At 38.5% G+C, this 15,861-nt stretch overlaps 3 protein-coding genes and 1 long non-coding RNA gene across 7 annotated transcripts; 1 reads left to right on the top strand and 3 right to left on the bottom strand.

Annotated features, from left to right (window-relative positions):
* Nucleotides 1–927: 927 nt before the first annotated feature.
* CrebB (Cyclic-AMP response element binding protein B) lies at nucleotides 928–1,609 on the bottom strand. The gene is made up of 4 exons (XM_066739000.1): nucleotides 1,564–1,609; nucleotides 1,346–1,489; nucleotides 1,151–1,262; nucleotides 928–1,072 (listed from the first exon to the last, which is right to left on the bottom strand). The coding sequence occupies exons 1-4, from the start codon at nucleotides 1,607–1,609 to the stop codon at nucleotides 928–930; spliced, it is 447 nt and encodes a 148-aa protein (XP_066595097.1).
* A 1,871-nt stretch (nucleotides 1,610–3,480) lies between these two features.
* magu (SPARC related modular calcium binding-like protein magu) lies at nucleotides 3,481–12,359 on the bottom strand. 2 transcript variants are annotated; one of them, XM_066740855.1, is made up of 10 exons: nucleotides 11,158–12,359; nucleotides 8,508–8,667; nucleotides 7,798–8,439; nucleotides 6,869–6,949; nucleotides 6,267–6,347; nucleotides 5,947–6,180; nucleotides 5,518–5,856; nucleotides 4,104–5,426; nucleotides 3,661–3,748; nucleotides 3,481–3,532 (listed from the first exon to the last, which is right to left on the bottom strand). In XM_066740855.1, the coding sequence occupies exons 1-8, from the start codon at nucleotides 11,260–11,262 to the stop codon at nucleotides 5,341–5,343; spliced, it is 1,728 nt and encodes a 575-aa protein (XP_066596952.1). In that variant the 5' UTR covers nucleotides 11,263–12,359; the 3' UTR covers nucleotides 3,481–3,532; nucleotides 3,661–3,748; nucleotides 4,104–5,340. The 2 variants fall into 2 exon arrangements, with proteins under 2 accessions (XP_066596952.1, XP_066596959.1); XM_066740862.1 differs by having other exon boundaries at nucleotides 6,869–6,919.
* LOC136781934 (uncharacterized) lies at nucleotides 3,666–13,656 on the top strand. Of its 2 annotated transcripts, none has more exons than XR_010824038.1 (3): nucleotides 3,666–4,159; nucleotides 12,826–13,090; nucleotides 13,524–13,656. It is a non-coding gene; the product is annotated as an uncharacterized lncRNA (long non-coding RNA). The 2 variants fall into 2 exon arrangements; XR_010824037.1 differs by having other exon boundaries at nucleotides 13,521–13,632.
* LOC136781911 (uncharacterized) lies at nucleotides 11,158–15,609 on the bottom strand. 2 transcript variants are annotated; one of them, XM_066740943.1, is made up of 6 exons: nucleotides 15,196–15,609; nucleotides 14,840–14,970; nucleotides 14,341–14,545; nucleotides 13,884–14,125; nucleotides 13,292–13,739; nucleotides 11,158–11,554 (listed from the first exon to the last, which is right to left on the bottom strand). In XM_066740943.1, the coding sequence occupies exons 1-4, from the start codon at nucleotides 15,271–15,273 to the stop codon at nucleotides 13,901–13,903; spliced, it is 639 nt and encodes a 212-aa protein (XP_066597040.1). In that variant the 5' UTR covers nucleotides 15,274–15,609; the 3' UTR covers nucleotides 11,158–11,554; nucleotides 13,292–13,739; nucleotides 13,884–13,900. The 2 variants fall into 2 exon arrangements, with proteins under 2 accessions (XP_066597040.1, XP_066597031.1); XM_066740934.1 differs by having other exon boundaries at nucleotides 13,292–13,801; nucleotides 15,196–15,608.
* Nucleotides 15,610–15,861: the final 252 nt, after the last annotated feature.

Genomic DNA, 15,861 nt, shown 5'->3' with positions numbered 1-15,861 from the left:
GGCACTCCAGATTTATATTACAATTATATTTTACAAACTGTTGTTCAAAATCAACTTTTCGAGTCTCGGGCATTCCCGGTAGACAATACGATAAAATAACATTATTTTCTGGTTATTCGCACCTTCGTCTTTCGTAACTTGCATCTTAAATTACATATCTGTTTCATATCTCTGCATTCTATTTCTTAAGGAAATATTATTTTGGAACAAATATTACATTCGTATTTGTTGCAACAGCATGATAAATAGGACATATTTATAGTGGAGAAGTTTTTTTCATTGATATGCATGTACAGAAATCAGAAGAATTCATTACTGTACATGAATCTATGAAAGGCTTGAATAATCCATGCTTCACATTTTAATCGTCTTCATAATAGACAATTATGGCTTTCTGGTAATTTTTAGAGACGAACAAAATTAATTTGATCCCTTTCGTTCAAATTTGACCAATTTCAATTACATGATCGTTTTCCGACTAAATTGCAACATTACAACTCTCGCGGTTGATAATTTAATAGGAAGTTATAGAGGAAAATATTAAAGTCGAATATTTGTACAATCAAGACAACCTTAGTAATATAATTATGTTCATAATGCAGCATAAATTATATGAAGTCACTTTGTTTAACTGGTATATACCATTTTGAATTTTATCCAAAATATAATTGATTTCCTACATATCTGCCTATGTATTTACTGCTTTGCAATGCATATGCCTTTGGCTTCTCGCTTTAGTAATAGCAAGTTTCACAAGCCTTCATATTCGCACTTAAATACAGTATATTACAGAAACACTTATCATATACATACATTGTGACTAAAGGAGAATAAGTTTAGAGAACAATGTATGTGAACAAACATGTACAAATTTGTTAGTTGGTTAAAAGTTTTGATACAACTCCTCAATGTCTTCAAACACCAACCTCAGTCAGATTTTTTCTGATACAATTCTTTTAACGACTTAAGTTCGTCAATCAATGTTTTATTTCTATTCTCCAGCACCGCTACTCTATTTTCTAAACACTTAATATATTCTTTCTTTTTTCTTCTACATTCGCGCGCCGCTTCTCTGCAACACGAAAGTCAAAGATTTGATGAAAACTTTCTCAATTCTAGTCTCCTTTTTTTTCTAAATAAAAACACCTACCTATTTTTGAGCAACCTTAATTCCCGTTTCCTTGCAGCATCCTCGACAATTACGCCGTGTCCTGAGTAAGCTGAAACATTGCCAGAAACTGTACATTCAGTTATAAATAATCCTTCGAAAATTGGAAATCATTAACAAAAGGATTGACTAAAGAATTTGTGAAGAATAATGAATTATTAAACAAAAAAATTCCACCTGGTACAAAGAACTGCGTATCCTGGCCTTGCGCGTACTGTACAATGGCTCCGCCGGCGGTAGCCGCGTTGCTCATAGTTAACGTGTGAAGTCCTGGAACTCCTTCTCCCTGGGTTGCAATTTGAATAGCACCAGCAGGAATAACTGTATCAAAAAATCGTTAAAGACAGTGATCAGTTTGAACAAATGTTCCACGTGGCCTCCTTTCTCATTATTGCCGTTAACAGTTAATGATTCATTATTTCTGCTGAATATAATTTGCATTTAGCAAATTGCATCTTTAAGCCAGGATGCCACACCAATTAAACATTTTGGCACATAGTACAACATTAGGCGGTACATGGAGGATTAGGGCTTTTGCTTTAACAACAATATTCCTTTTACACATGTATGTCACCATTCCCAACAAGAATTCATCAAGGAAACGTAGGATAAAGAGATAATGGATACGATGATAAACACGATGATATACAGAAGAAAATTGAACCAACCTGTCTGATAATGAAGCGAGTGGGAAGACACTTCACTGTCCACATTAGAATCACACTCGGAAGAAGATTCTAGGGGAGGCAAACGACCGTCTGTAACACCGAATTAATTCAACCCTCCCAGTACAATAAAAAATGCTCAAATAATTTAACGTGATTTTACAAGATCGATCAAAGATTAACCCTGATCTTTTACTCGCGTTTACAGTATTGAGAACAGTTAAAGACAATCAATGCAGTCAGCTCATACAAAAAAGAATTGGAAAAAATTAATTTAACAAAAACTGTAGGACGATATACACAAAAGGAAACATGAGACAACATAATTTTATGTAATTCAGATTGAGTTGTTGGGAGTACTGGATGTAAAGCAAGCCTAAATTTTTAAAGATTCCCGATTGACATTAAAGAGGAGAATTTTTAGTACTTGCTTTGCAGGTTGTTCATACATTAAACATTGTTTACTGTTACCTTCATCGTTGTATGATGCTTAACATGGCATGGCATCCTTCTTAGTTACTTCATATTTTATATGCTTACAAATTTTTAGGTTGAATCTATCTTCTTGCAATCTACATTAGTTAGCTAGTTAGCCAAAATGAAAAAATTACCCATTTTTGAATGAACTGACATGCACTTTATACTTCACAAAATAATATCTGCTAAATAATAGCAAAAGAAAAACTGTTCTAGTTTCCATAAAATAAGCAAGAAACGAACAATACGCATGCTGTAGATATTTTGCCAGTTGTATAAGTGCATGTAGTATGTTTCCTACAGTTTTTCTTCTTAATTTAACAATAAAATGGGTTTTCTTACCTGCTATTTCCCCCCCTCCAAGTTCATTTAATATTTTTCGATAAGACGGCCGTCTGGTTATGTCTTTCCTTTTTTTTGGTGATTCTTCATCTGTAAGACTCTCATCATCACTATTAGCCTCCACTACCTGACAAAATAATAGAAATAAATTTCTTGCTTATTATTAAAGAATAATTTATATCTATGCCAAAAATTACCTGTAGAGTTTGCAAACTTCCTTGTGTTGTTTGAATTACAGAATTAGGTTTGCTAACAAGAATAACATTTCCTTTCGATATGGCAACAGGCTGGATATTTGTCGCTGTTTGGATTACAGATTGTTGATTTGGCTGGATTACTGATTGCATCTGCAGAATCAATTAGTTATATGTAATTTACTATAAAATCCTGTTTACTCCTGATATTTTCATATTCCATCTGTATGAAGGCATGCAAATGATATTACAATGGATGAATGGATACAGTAAGATGTATATCTTTTTATTATTGGTTTCTAATTGTATGGTAGAACCAGCATTATGCAAAGTTTAATAGATACACGGTGGTATTTGCTTAATGGAAAACAATTATCATAAAATAAATTAATTTAGTGCGCATGCTTTTAAATTACAAAAAAAAGGGAAGGAAAGATTTCTCAGGCATAGATACACAGGAGTCTCTCCTGTATACCTGTGTCATCCCTGACGAAGGTAGCGTTAGTTGCACAATGCTGGTAGAAGATACCAGATGGTGAGTTTGCTGCTGATGTGTTCTAGTGAATGTCTGTACCGATGTGGGAATAACAGGAGCAGCATCACCACTTTGAGTTCCTTGAGATAGCGGGTCAATGGCTGATCCGTTTTCTTCAACCATACTTTCCATAGCCTGGGGACTAGACGCCCTGAAAGAGAGATATTTCCATTAGCTTAGGAAATGAAAAATCATGTAATTGGGAAGCAATTAGTACGTAAAAAGATACAGCAGAGACTACATTGATAAAATAGTTGAGAAATTGTATAAATGAATTACCCGTAAGTATTGTACGATTCTGCCGAGTTTTAAAATTTCCCGCCAGTGAGCACTCGGCAGTGCTACTGCGTCATTTACATAAGCAGATCTAAAAATAATACGAGAACAATAAACACTTGAACGATGTTTGCAGCAATGTAGAATGGGATCACTGAGAAAAATTTATTGGAGTGCGTTGGCTGGTGATTATATTAATAGAGGAGCTTTCAGATTTCATCGAGAGATATCGTTCAAAGTACGACGTAACCCTTCCTCCTCTCTTTTCAAGAATTTCTACATCTCTCTTAAGACGCCATATTTCAGGGCATATTCTCTGGCAAACATAAAACTCTGTCTGCTTAGCCGTCAAATAAAACACACACGATCTGAGAAGCATTTTGGGAGTATAGAATAAGTGCAGTGGTCCATGTCCGGTTGTTATTATTCTCCAGCTGGGTACTTACCAGTTACGTATTTCTCGTCACCAACTTTGCTGCAATCGGAGTGGGCAAACAGGCAGGTACGTAGCAGCCACGTCAAAACTCCAGTAGCTTCGTCACTGGTTGAGCCCATGATCTCTGCGCTGCGCGTCACCGCCAAAATGGCGGACCGTCGACATCCTGCATCTCCCTCCATCCAATGATATTCCTCTTTTCTCTTCGTTTCCCTCTTCAGTCATCGCCAATTTCCCCGTTCACCACCCCTTCTCTTGCTCTTTCTAACACGGAACACCAACTCCTACAACTGCTCTACCATAATGACCTAACCTCTCTTTTCTCATTTTCACCACATTTACGACATTTACCGGGGCAGGTACACAAGTAAGCACTTACAAGACTATCAGGCAGTATAGTTACCATAATCACTGTAATACTGATGAATGATGGTCCTATTATAATCGTTCTAATTCGCTATAATTCTATTCCTCTATTTTATCCCACCAACAAATAACCTATAAAAAAGTGTCGGTGTATGTATATAATACGTACTGTAATACACCGTGTGATCTCAAAACTAGTATTTTATACATATTGCCCATTATACGTGGTGCGTTTTATGAGATGCTGATTTACTAATATTTATAATTAACAATCGTCCCCACCTCCTTCCCCAAAACTTCCTCTTCCTTAGTATATCCAGAAAGAAAATACTTATTTCGTGCGTTTATCTCTCCATCAATGAGATTTACATAAAATGTTGTTTTTTCTCAGGATTTCTTAGTAAGACAAATTACGAAACTATCGTATTCATGTTTATAACCTTGAGATATTTTTTTTATCATATACACACTTGCCTCTGTTTATGGAACTTAACATTAGTAATATTATGGAAGCAAAATTTAGCCATACTCATGTAAATATATATACAAAATACATGGTTGCTTTAAAACGTATAATATAATATTATATTATATTATATAGCTATATGTATTATACATAGTATAAGGCAGCAGCTGCACTAAATTTAAAGTTAAATATAATAAAAGTTAATAAACTTTTTTCGGCATGACTACGGCATATTTATCCACAAAATAAAAAGTTACAGATATAGAGCTGGCTGTAATGGGTGATCTGTTCTATAATTACATGCATTGAATTGAAATGCAATTAATGCTTGTACCACCGACGACCATTTTCAATGAAGTGTTTATATATACTAATATACTATGTGCGTGTAATCACATAATTACATAAAATTATCTTAATCGTCATCATTTAAAAACCGATCGAGAGGATTTGGTCCCATTCTCTTAGGTTTTGCGGTTGATGCTTTTTCTGGACTGTCGGCTAAAAAGAAAGAAAATAAAGAGTTTACTTCGATAATCGATAAACTGCATATTATATTGTTAGACGTCAAAGGGAATTCACAAATGCTCACCCGTAACTGGTCGATGTGCGTTCAAACAGCTCAACCATTCCGTCATACTGATTCTTCTATCGTTATTGATATCACAGTACCTTGGTAATTTCTTGCCGCACCTTCGCAATTGTCTATTATTTGCCACCATTGATCTAAAACTCTTCCATTCCTTCCTTTCAAGAACCTTATTTTTATTCTTATCAAGCATCACAAAATGCCATGTTGCCACACGCTCCTCATTCGAGGCTTGCCAATTGGCTGTTGTCTCATCGGAGTCAGTTGTAGATGCTTTCATTTTCTTGTGCATAAGATCCATCAGATCTCTCAGGAATAATTGTTTCTTTGATTCTGGACAACCTAAGAAATGAACGTGATTGGTCAGTAAGCATAACACCTTCGTATGTAGCTTTAGGTTATGTATAAGCGTTATCCTTTTTATTCATTTACCTTTCATTGGTCTACTTGGGGTTGGCACAGGATTGCAATTAGGTGCTCTATCCTTGGATGACGTGCCAGGAATGGGTTTCCCGGTATCCTGATAGACACACCAACAATATCCAGAATAGCATTGTATTCTGTGATATCTTCCATCTGGGGTGCATTGAGGAATATAAAACTTTTCCTGGGAATTTTGCTTTTGATCTTCAAGTACGGATCTTCTATCCGAAATGCAGTCATTTGCTAGAAAAGAAAAAGAACAACGGTCAAGATCAAAAATACTTACATCAATGTCATTCTAGTATATTTAACGAAAAATATTAGCTTACTGTCGCTCTCTTCTTGCGTTTCCGAAGGATCGTCATTGAACGTGGGCCTCGAGTGGATAGCTGCGGTATTACCTTTCAATACTGTAAACAAAATGTACTCTAAATTTACAAGAAATATCTCTTTCTATACACGAGATCGTTTTAGCTTACCGATCTCATTACAAACGTGAAAAAAAATATATACAAATACAAAAACAAACAGAAAAAAAGTGAACTAATGGTATTAGCATATAGTTCAGTTATTTTCAGCATTTTTATTTACAGCTGGATAACTATTAACACGAATCACTGTAATTGTTAATAACAGTGATTCTCAAAGATACAATGCAGAGAGAACCGTCACCACCCACCAAATTGAACCAAAGATAAGAGTTGCATGCTGTAGATTAGGGAGAAGTCAGCAACGTCACGTATTAAGAATTTATTTATAAGATTGAAGTCTCTGCGAACAGGGTTGAGAGACGAGGAGGGGTGGTAACGGAAATGCCTCATCGAGAAATCGATTTAATTAGGTAAGGAATTTGAAGAAGAGCTGCCTGCAAAACAAGGGCAATTTTACATCGAAATGGCAGCTCTTGGAATTCTAAGGATAGGACACTCACCTTGGTCCGTAGCCCTGGTCCTCTGGGCATCTGGGACCTCGGAGCGTGCGTCTGCGGGGTTCAGCGACAAGAACAAACGTACTAAATGATAACAATGATGTCACTCAGCCGACCGACCTTACCTACAGTATAGTAGTATACAATTTGTTTTGTGTCATTCGCGCGCATCGCAGCGTAGCGCATCAGCAGCGACTATTAGAGTGCTAAATTGTATAAATGACTAAGGGAGCAAAAGTGCGGGGTAATTGAGTGAATCTCGCGTCATGCTAGGGCTAAAAAGGAAAGGAAAGGAAAGGGAAGAAGGCGAAATTTCAGTAGTCAGAACGAGGTTACATTAATGGCAAAAGTAGTACGTGGGCGTCACTTGATGAAGGGACGAGGCAAGAAAAAAGAAGGCGGTATGCATAGTATCAGCCACGACACGAGGTCAATTGGTTCAATGTGTGGGCAAACTTCCGGTAAGATTCACGAATGTTAAAATGAACGTTGGGCTTTGAGAGAAGGCGTGGAGGGGGAGATGCAGAAAGCAGATACTGAGAGCTCGCATTAGTACTCGTACTATGCACATGCAGGGTTAGACGACGTACTTCCGCTTCAATGGATTACGACACTTTGCTGCGACGTTTACCCCAGCAAAAATCTCATTATAAAATCATTACAATTAATACAGCCTAATTCGCTCTATTCACGCTTTTCCTCTCTCGACGAGAAATGTCTCGATAGATGTTACCCCTCGTGTTTAGCCAGCGTTACATCAAAAAGCCAAGAAGCAGCAAAGCATACGAGCATGTATAAAAATTTCAAACAAAATTTCAATCCATGTTAAGTCGATAAATTACAAACAAGCAATTGCAACAGCGCTTATTTAAGATTATATAAAAGAGGCCTGATCTAATATTGATTCTTCTGGTTATCCAAAAGACACTCACAAGTAAAATCGTTGGCTAGACAAGCCCCCCATTCCTGTCGAGACAATTTTAGGTCTCTATTGAGATCGCAAGTGCGAGCAAAGGTGCGGGCGCATTTCTTAGGACGAACCGCTTTTCTGGCCAATCTCCTGAGTTCCTTGTACTCTGCTCTATCCAGGTATCCATCGCCGTCCTTGTCCAGAGTGACAAATTTCCAGGACAGAACACGTTCGATATTCTTGTCCCCGTCAACGGATATATTGGTGCGTCTGTATTCAATCTTAAAATTCTCGATGAGATTGCTGTTGAACTTTGATTTTTCAGATCTGTCGCAGGAATTGCTGCGGTGTCTGGTACCTCCAGCAGCGTACTCCTGTCTGCTGTATTGATGGTGTCTCCGCTGCTTCCAATTAGGAGATGAACGTCTTCTCTGGCTACTGCTTCTGGTGGACGCAACAGAAGCCAGCTTAGAGCCAGGCTTGGTGCACTTTGGTCGCTGGTGTTTAACCGAGGTGTCTGGCAATGGTCTGCCTTGGGGAGTGACGCACCAGCAATATCCGGTCTCGGTGTGGCACTGGACTGGTGCGTAAGTGCCATCGGGACGACAAACTGGTCTTGCACCAGGTCTAGCCGTCAACCTTGCCGAGAGGCATGCCGGAGTCTCTAAAATCATTCTCTCATATATGTAGAGTTCTAGTTTATTAGGATAGAGAAAAGTATATGACACAAACCTGGACAAGGACCCGTGTGCTTGATCAGGATGGATACCCCTTGGCATTGCCTCGAAATCATCTGACATTGGTTCGGGTACGTGACACCATCACTGGCGCATACTGGAGTATTCGAGCCCCCGTTCATAATACATTCTGCTATCTTTTTCCTGCACTCGTCCTGTAAACCAATAATATCTTTAATATTACATGTGTATGCGAGAGGTAATCTATTATAACATTAATATAATTGCTTTGTCAAGGAATGTGAGACAAAGGTGAAACAGTAGCGTAGTAGTCTGCGATTCTAATACAACGAGTATTTCCTCTTTCTCTCTCTCTCATATTCTTCCTTTTTTCATTTTAATTTGTTCACTTCTCCTTTTGCAAATCATGCCAACATGCTCAATTACTACCGTATGGAAACCTGTGTGATACGTTGATTTCCTCTCGTAACGAGAGTGGCGCCTACTCCTACTTATAAAGAGCAAAGAGATCGATCTATCGTTGCTGATATACACGCAATATAATGGCCTCTTTGTGTTGTTTCTACTCGCAGCATTCAACGGATCTCTCTTGGACGGAGGAAAAAACTACTTTTTTCCCTATCGGAAGAAAGAGAACAGGAGAGAAAAAGATAAAAGATACACAAGTGGCAAAGCGATGGATTAATACAGTGTATACTACTATATATACATATATAGTACATAGCTTATTTATTAGCCACTTTACGCACTTGATCCGAGGAACGCGCACGAACGGGGCTTTTCGAAGGACGAGCCCCCCTCCCCCACTCTCTATCTTTCTCTCTCTTGCTCTCAGGGACGCCGAGATTCGGCTGAGAAATTTCGCGCCGAACATTCTCGATAGCTTTTCTCCATGTCTTCGGGCAATTTCTTCAAATCCGATAGAGAGATCGAATCGAGCACTTTTGATAAGCGACCTTTCTTCGTCGCGATAATAAACGATCCAATCACGGTGTAGCAGCCGTGGCTGAGCGATATTTGGTGCGAGACAAAACGGGTTTACCAACACGCTTGTAGAGCAATCGGTCGTAACGTATCGTTTCCTCATGGGATAAATAAAAGAAAATACCGTTTCCAGTACGAGTGGGGAAAATTATTTCTAACAGCTATATATATAAATATAGAATAGCTTGGAACTTGGAGAAAAATTCAAACGCAATAATTATCTCGATTCCAGCAATTTGTCGTTGAAAGCAACGAGAAAACGGATTACACGTGGCGTTAACGAGCATCATTCGTGAAACTCGATTAATCCTTTATAATTGTGTGTATACATACAAATCCCCACTCGCCTGGAAGACTCCAGGAAGCAATTGACCCTCGTTTAATTAATAATACGACGATCGATCGTACGCAATACAAGTTTCTTCTGTAGCCACTGTACACTAAACTGGAACGAATTACGGCGCACGAGTTCCATTAACCCTCTCGCAATGGGACAACAATAACATTGTGCGAGGTTAAATATTTACTGGTAGTCTCTCTTCACTGTTAGACCATAGTGACTGACATCCTGACCTGTTTGCACCGACATATTAGAAAATATTCAATTGCCAATTAAGCATCGTGCGATTGTTCTAATCATTGAAACAGAATGTATTGTGTATTCTAAAACTGTCCTTGCTAGTGGCAAGGATCAATTCCGTAATAGAGCGTTTAGCCATTTGGTAAGTAAGTTTTCACAATGCAGTAAGCACGTGTGCTCGCATGCTGTGCTTCCTTGTCCTCTGTTCTTCGATCCAATCTTTTTTTTTCCATTGCTTGGTACAATCCATGACAATTTTCCGAGCTACGAACACCCAGCGTTACACTGGTACGTGTACATGGAGAAAATGTTAAAGTAAATTTTGCTGTACATCCTCAATATTACTATAATTTCTTTTAATTTTTTAGAAAAATGATTGAATTTAGACTTAAAGTTACTGTGTGATCATTAAGATGCACCTGAAAATCAATCATTTTCCCAGGAATGAAAAGATATTATAATACAACACTGAGGGCACATAGTAAAAGTTTATTTAATATTTTCTTCGTGTAGCAGCTCGATTGATCGACGTACGTGCACAGAAACCATCCTGAGTTCGTCAACAGTTGGCAAGAGTAGCATTGGTGATTAAACTTGTAGCTGAAGTTTAAAATCAGGTGAATCCTTCCTATTCAGCCAGAGAAAGAAGACGTAGATACTCTACTGCAGAGTATTATTCCATCCACACGATTTTCTAATTAAAGAAACCTTGCTTGTAGCATTTTCTTCTTTCTTTCCTGCTCAATGAAGCGAACCACAGCAATTGATGAGCGATAAGAAGAAGAATGAAGGATCCAGCGTACAAATAAATTGTAAATACAACATCCTCCTCAAAAAATCCTCCCATCAGAATAGAGTTGATCTTTCGCCATGCGTAGCTTTTATTTTCCTTTGAACGATAATTGGTTAGCCACGTGATACTACGACTATGCTATATTTGCAAGAGAAGGTCTTTGATCGGCCGTTATTAGATAGATACCGCTATTTACCTATCCGCTTTACTTGGCGCGGTGCAAATAAAGAACTATACTATCAGGAGCGTCGTTCCGCGTGTCTCCTTTTTTCTGTAGGGGGAAACGTGCGATAAGTAAAATTCATATATATATGTCGTATATCATACCTTGGCCATGGCAACGGAGTTGCTGCCGGTGGAAAGCGTGACGAGGAATAAGAGTGGAATAGCGACATGGCGTATAATCAAAATCATCATCATCATCATCATCATCCTGTCCTGTCCTCAGTAGCGGTGTCTCGTCGCGTGTCGTCGGTGGTCGAAGGACCGGCACGCACTCCGATGCACTCACGCACATTCACACGCTGCAGCTTTACTGACACATGACCTCCTCGTTAGTATCATGATCTCTCTCTCTCTCTCTCTCTCTCTTTCTCTCGTCTTTCTTTCTGTCCCCCTGTCAGTTTCCTCCCTCCTTCGGTATTAGCCAGTCAGTTTCTTCAAGGGAAGAAATTTGACACTCTCAAAAATTGGCTCTTTCTTGAAAATTGAGCCACGAGCTTTCCTACAATAAAAATGAAGCAGAAATGAGAAAAGAGAGTGATTAAGGGGGAGGGGGGATTAAGTATCAAGGGTGTTCCGTAAACAGGGGGCTAACGAGAGTGGAGAGTGCGTGGTGTGTGTAAAATGGTTGATTGGTTAAGAAGCGTGAAAGCGTGGCAACTGGCACGACTGTCGTCGAGTAACTGGCAACTGGCTTGGCACTTGCCACTTGCCGTCTATTGGAGCAACTCAAGCAACTGGAAGGAACAGCAAGCAGCTTGCGAGTAGACAGGCCGCCCTCTGCGCTCCTGCTACGACTTACGAGTCCGTCCGTCTGTCTTTGCTTTGCTCCTCGTCTCTCGGACTCTTTTCTCCCCCTCCTCCTCGTTTTCCCTCACTCCACTCTATCTACCGTCTAAAGTTTCGACTTGGGAATAATTCATATCGAGCCAAAATCTCGACCCTTGCGCCTTTTTTTATCCAACCAGCGAAATTCTCCAATTAAGACGCAATTCGATCATTCGAAGATCCGTATTTCTCTCTCTCTCTCTCTCTCTCTTCATTAATACTTGATTTTCCTTTTTTCAAAACACCAGAGTGCAAGGGAAGTCGAGATGCGGGCGAGGAGGATCCATGAGTCATCGAGAATTCGAAATCGATTCAGAACCAGAACTGGTTGTATCGCCAATGGAATGTAGCTTTTAACAGCGAGCCAGCAGAGCAGTCAGCGGAGACTCGTATAGAGTGGTCGATCGATGAAGGTGGGGCTTGGGGCAAGGGTTATAATGGTTATATTCATTTAACGTTAGCCTCGCGTTGTTTAAAAGTCCAACACCTCTGGACATCCATGCACGCACCTCGTTAAATTTCAAATCCAACTCTAATTACATACTACATAGTTGGGTGTATGTATGTATGCCAAATGCGTGTGGTACCACAGTGGTACATAAATAATGTATATCTAGTTGACTCGAAGAAGCAAGTACGCTTGCTCCACCTATCGCCTACACGCGCTTTTCCAGCATATCACAATCAGTAATATTTCAAAGACCAAAAGTCCATTTGCTTGATGCGATTGGCTGAAGAACAGGTAAGACGAATGGACGACGCTTGCACTTGACTCCTTTTACTCCTTTTTACAAGTGGAATTCCTGAAATACTCATACATTCATTAATTTCTTAGCTACTCGTTGGTAACCGCATGTGCACCATGAAAGTAAAATTTACATCTATATGTAGTAGATGCTGTGCAACAGCTGTTTCTCGTTCGTTCTACTACTTTCTTCCCAACAGGTGTTTCTCCTCTCTAGACATCCGTTTATGGATGTGTTTGTGATGACGGGAGAGTCAAATCACAACGATGAAGTATAATGGAATGAAATTGGTGCGAATAGAATCAGCACCGTATGACTAAATTGTTTGGTGGGATACTGCGATTGAGTCCCGGTTATCCGTATGAAGGGACTCGAATGGTTACTATTACTCAGCAGCAGGCTTATAGCCAGACAGCCTCCACTACACTGCACTACCTCTACGACTGGCACACCTGTTCACTCAGGTATGCGTACCCCTGTCAGAATATAATCTCTCTCTCTCTCTCTCTCTCTCTCTCTCTCTCTCTCTCTCTCTCTCTCTCTCTCTCTCTCTCTCTATCTATCTATCTATCTCATTCCTCTATACACACATCGAATGTAATATAGTATACGTAAACATAAACATAAATTCTATACTAGCATACATAATAATATTCGTGATTTACCGTTACTTTCAAACTACCAATTGCAGCAGTTGTGGCATTTTATTAAGTTCTCTACTTGCATTAATCAATTATATATATTTACTTCCATTTAGAATATTTCTCCGCTGAATTTCTTGGTAATATCGTTTCATGCCATCTTCGCATTTTTAGCTTGGCCTTTTCCCCCTCTAATTCTTCCTTTTCTCCCATGGAGGATCCTAAGCTCTTTTCATCTTCGATTTATTACCAGCAGGCTCGGTTGAGAGGAGCCTGGCCGAGGGAGGACTTCTGACAGCGTCGGATTGTCTCGGACCGTTTGTATGTACTACGTATACTAGTACATATACTACCAAATGGTCGGTTCAGTTCAGTAGGGGGTATTCCCATTCCTCCTCAAGACTTTCTTCAAGAGGGGGTCTCCCTAGGGTCCAGAGAGGCAGACAATAGGACGCCAACTCCACCGATCCACCTGCGATTATACAACGCTGCACGTGTGTTTCGCTGTTAGCTCCGTTCGATCTTCCTTCGCCACTTTGTAGAACAGAAAAGGTCGATATAGGAGCATTAACTTTTCTCTTTTATTACTTTGCAATAACAGATACAAAAAACAAACCGTCTTATTATTACAAATCATTCTTCTGTTCCACGCAAGATCTGCCTCAAGACTCGTGTGCCGTCTTGCAGCTTAGAATATTTATAGGAAGGAAAGTCATTTTTGTTTTTTAAATTTGTAACTTTCTGCAATAAAATACTTTTCCCTTCTTCATCCTCGCTAATGGTAAATACATTGCGAAAATACATATTGTGAAGAATAGTGTTGTCCAAAGCCGAGGAATACCAGGCGCATATGTGTACCTATAAAAAAATTATTTTAGTAATATAATGAATTGTGATACAGAATAATACGTTCGACTGTGGCCCGGTTCTAAACTCATAATTTTCGCCAACCTTAAGTTAAAATAGTATACTTCTCATACCGGATACTATTTTTTTAACTGGAGTTTAATTAGTTAAACTTCGATTAAACTAAATTTTGGAACCGAACCTTTATGGAATTTCAGTTGACTTACGTCGATTTTTAAAATTCTTGAAATTGACGACATCGTATCGAAAATAAGGGCACAGGTTTTAGCAGCATGCATATTAAATTCTTCTTTGACATTTTGCTTGTGCAAGTAATGATCTAGGTCGTCAATGATCAATATGGATGGCAGAGTGGCAAAAGTGTGTAGCTGGCTGAACTGCTTGATCAGATCTTCGTAATCCGTTAGGTACCTTAAAATATACATCGAAATTATTATTAAAGTTTTTCACATATATTTTTTATTCTGATCATACGATTAGTGTATTTCTTTTTAAGAAATAATTTTGTCTATACGTTTATTTTTCTACATACTATATTAACATATAATGGTACTTTCGGGGAAACGGCTTATTTCAGTAGTGGAATAAATCAGAAATAATTATATATAACTTTACAGTAAATCACAAAAATAGTGCAAAGCAATTTAATCGTATTTTACTTCTCGGCGCTTGCTCGCTCCTTATCAACATGTATTTTTTCCTTACATAAATCTCATGAGTCTGAAAGTTGCGGGTGCCGGATTGCTTCTATCGTGGCAGCTTGGCGGCAAACATTCTAACGACGTTGGTGCAACGTAAAGTACGTTGCGTCCCTCGTTAGCCCAATAAATTGCAGCCTGCAAAGAAAACTTTTAAATTATAAGCGAGGAAACAGCCGAGAGCCGGTCTATTATTATGATGCCATTGGTGTGCTGTGTCATGTGCGGCAGGAGCGAATTTAACTGCGCTTAACCCCCTCCTCTTTTATACTATACAATCATAATATAAAGTATAGCGTACAGTATACATATGTACTATATTTGATAATGTATGGCAACTTTTGACGCTTCTTCGCAACTCACCTCGAAAGCGAACGATTTACTCAATTCTTTAGGCCCACAAAATAACGTTGACTTAATATTATCTTTTATTGATAGCATATTATACAATCATAAGTATTATTTGGAGAGAAAAATTTAAAGGTTTGTCGTTAAATTGGAGGTTATATTTTCTTTTGAAATTACTTCCCACTGTGTATCTTTCACTAAATCACTCTAATACATAATATATAGAATGAAATTGAAGTATACAGGCTTAAAGAAATATATTATCGAAGTTCAACACTATAATTGTGCATAGAATATTTTAATAAATAAGTATTAAACTTAATCTTATTTTTCGTAGAATATAATAGAAGCAGCAATGTCCCAAAATATTGAATGTATGTTTGTTTGCAGTGTTTCGTTCTTTCTCGGTTTTCTCTTTTCAATAATCAAACTAAGCGACATCTGTTGTGAAACTTCGATACTTGGAAAGATGAAAGGCCCAGACAATGTTGATCAACTGATGATACTTTCAATTTTTACACCTTTTTTAACAACAACTGTTATTGCGCAAAATGCAATGCACAGCAGGAGGCAATAACGACTTCTGTCAGATTTTCCTATTTTGCGCATATGCAGTGCACATTTCCATGTTTTAAAAAGCGCTGCAGCTGGCCACGAAATGCATACTGCGCATGCGTGAAA

This window comes from Prorops nasuta, unplaced genomic scaffold (assembly GCF_024137725.1).
Source record: "Prorops nasuta isolate Cenicafe-Biocafe unplaced genomic scaffold, Cenicafe_Pnas_1.2 PNAS00002, whole genome shotgun sequence".
Lineage (NCBI taxonomy): Eukaryota > Metazoa > Arthropoda > Insecta > Hymenoptera > Bethylidae > Prorops > Prorops nasuta.
This window is presented reverse-complemented; position numbering and strand designations above follow the sequence as displayed.

Bases quoted from the DNA above. Each gene is read 5' to 3' on its own strand.
- CrebB (XM_066739000.1), bottom strand. From the start codon at position 1,609: ATGCAAATTATATTCAGCAGAAATAATGAATCATTAACTGTTAACG. The intron at 1,263-1,345 runs GTGGAATTTTTT...CAATTTTCGAAG, and splicing joins TACGCAGTTCTTTGTACCAG to GATTATTTATAACTGAATGT. The intron at 1,073-1,150 runs GTAGGTGTTTTT...TTCGTGTTGCAG, and splicing joins TTAAGGTTGCTCAAAAATAG to AGAAGCGGCGCGCGAATGTA.
- magu (XM_066740855.1), bottom strand. From the start codon at position 11,262: ATGATGATGATGATGATGATGATTTTGATTATACGCCATGTCGCTATT. The intron at 6,950-7,797 runs GTGAGTGTCTTT...GTTATCATTTAG, and splicing joins TCTAGCCAACGATTTTACTT to TACGTTTGTTCTTGTCGCTG. The intron at 6,181-6,266 runs GTAAGCTAATAT...TTTCTTTTCTAG, and splicing joins AACGCAAGAAGAGAGCGACA to CAAATGACTGCATTTCGGAT.
- LOC136781911 (XM_066740943.1), bottom strand. From the start codon at position 15,273: ATGCTATCAATAAAAGATAATATTAAGTCAACGTTATTTTGTGGGCCT. The intron at 14,546-14,839 runs GTAAGGAAAAAA...GTATATTTTAAG, and splicing joins TTCAGACTCATGAGATTTAT to GTACCTAACGGATTACGAAG. The intron at 14,126-14,340 runs GTAAGTCAACTG...ATTTTTTTATAG, and splicing joins CAAGAATTTTAAAAATCGAC to GTACACATATGCGCCTGGTA.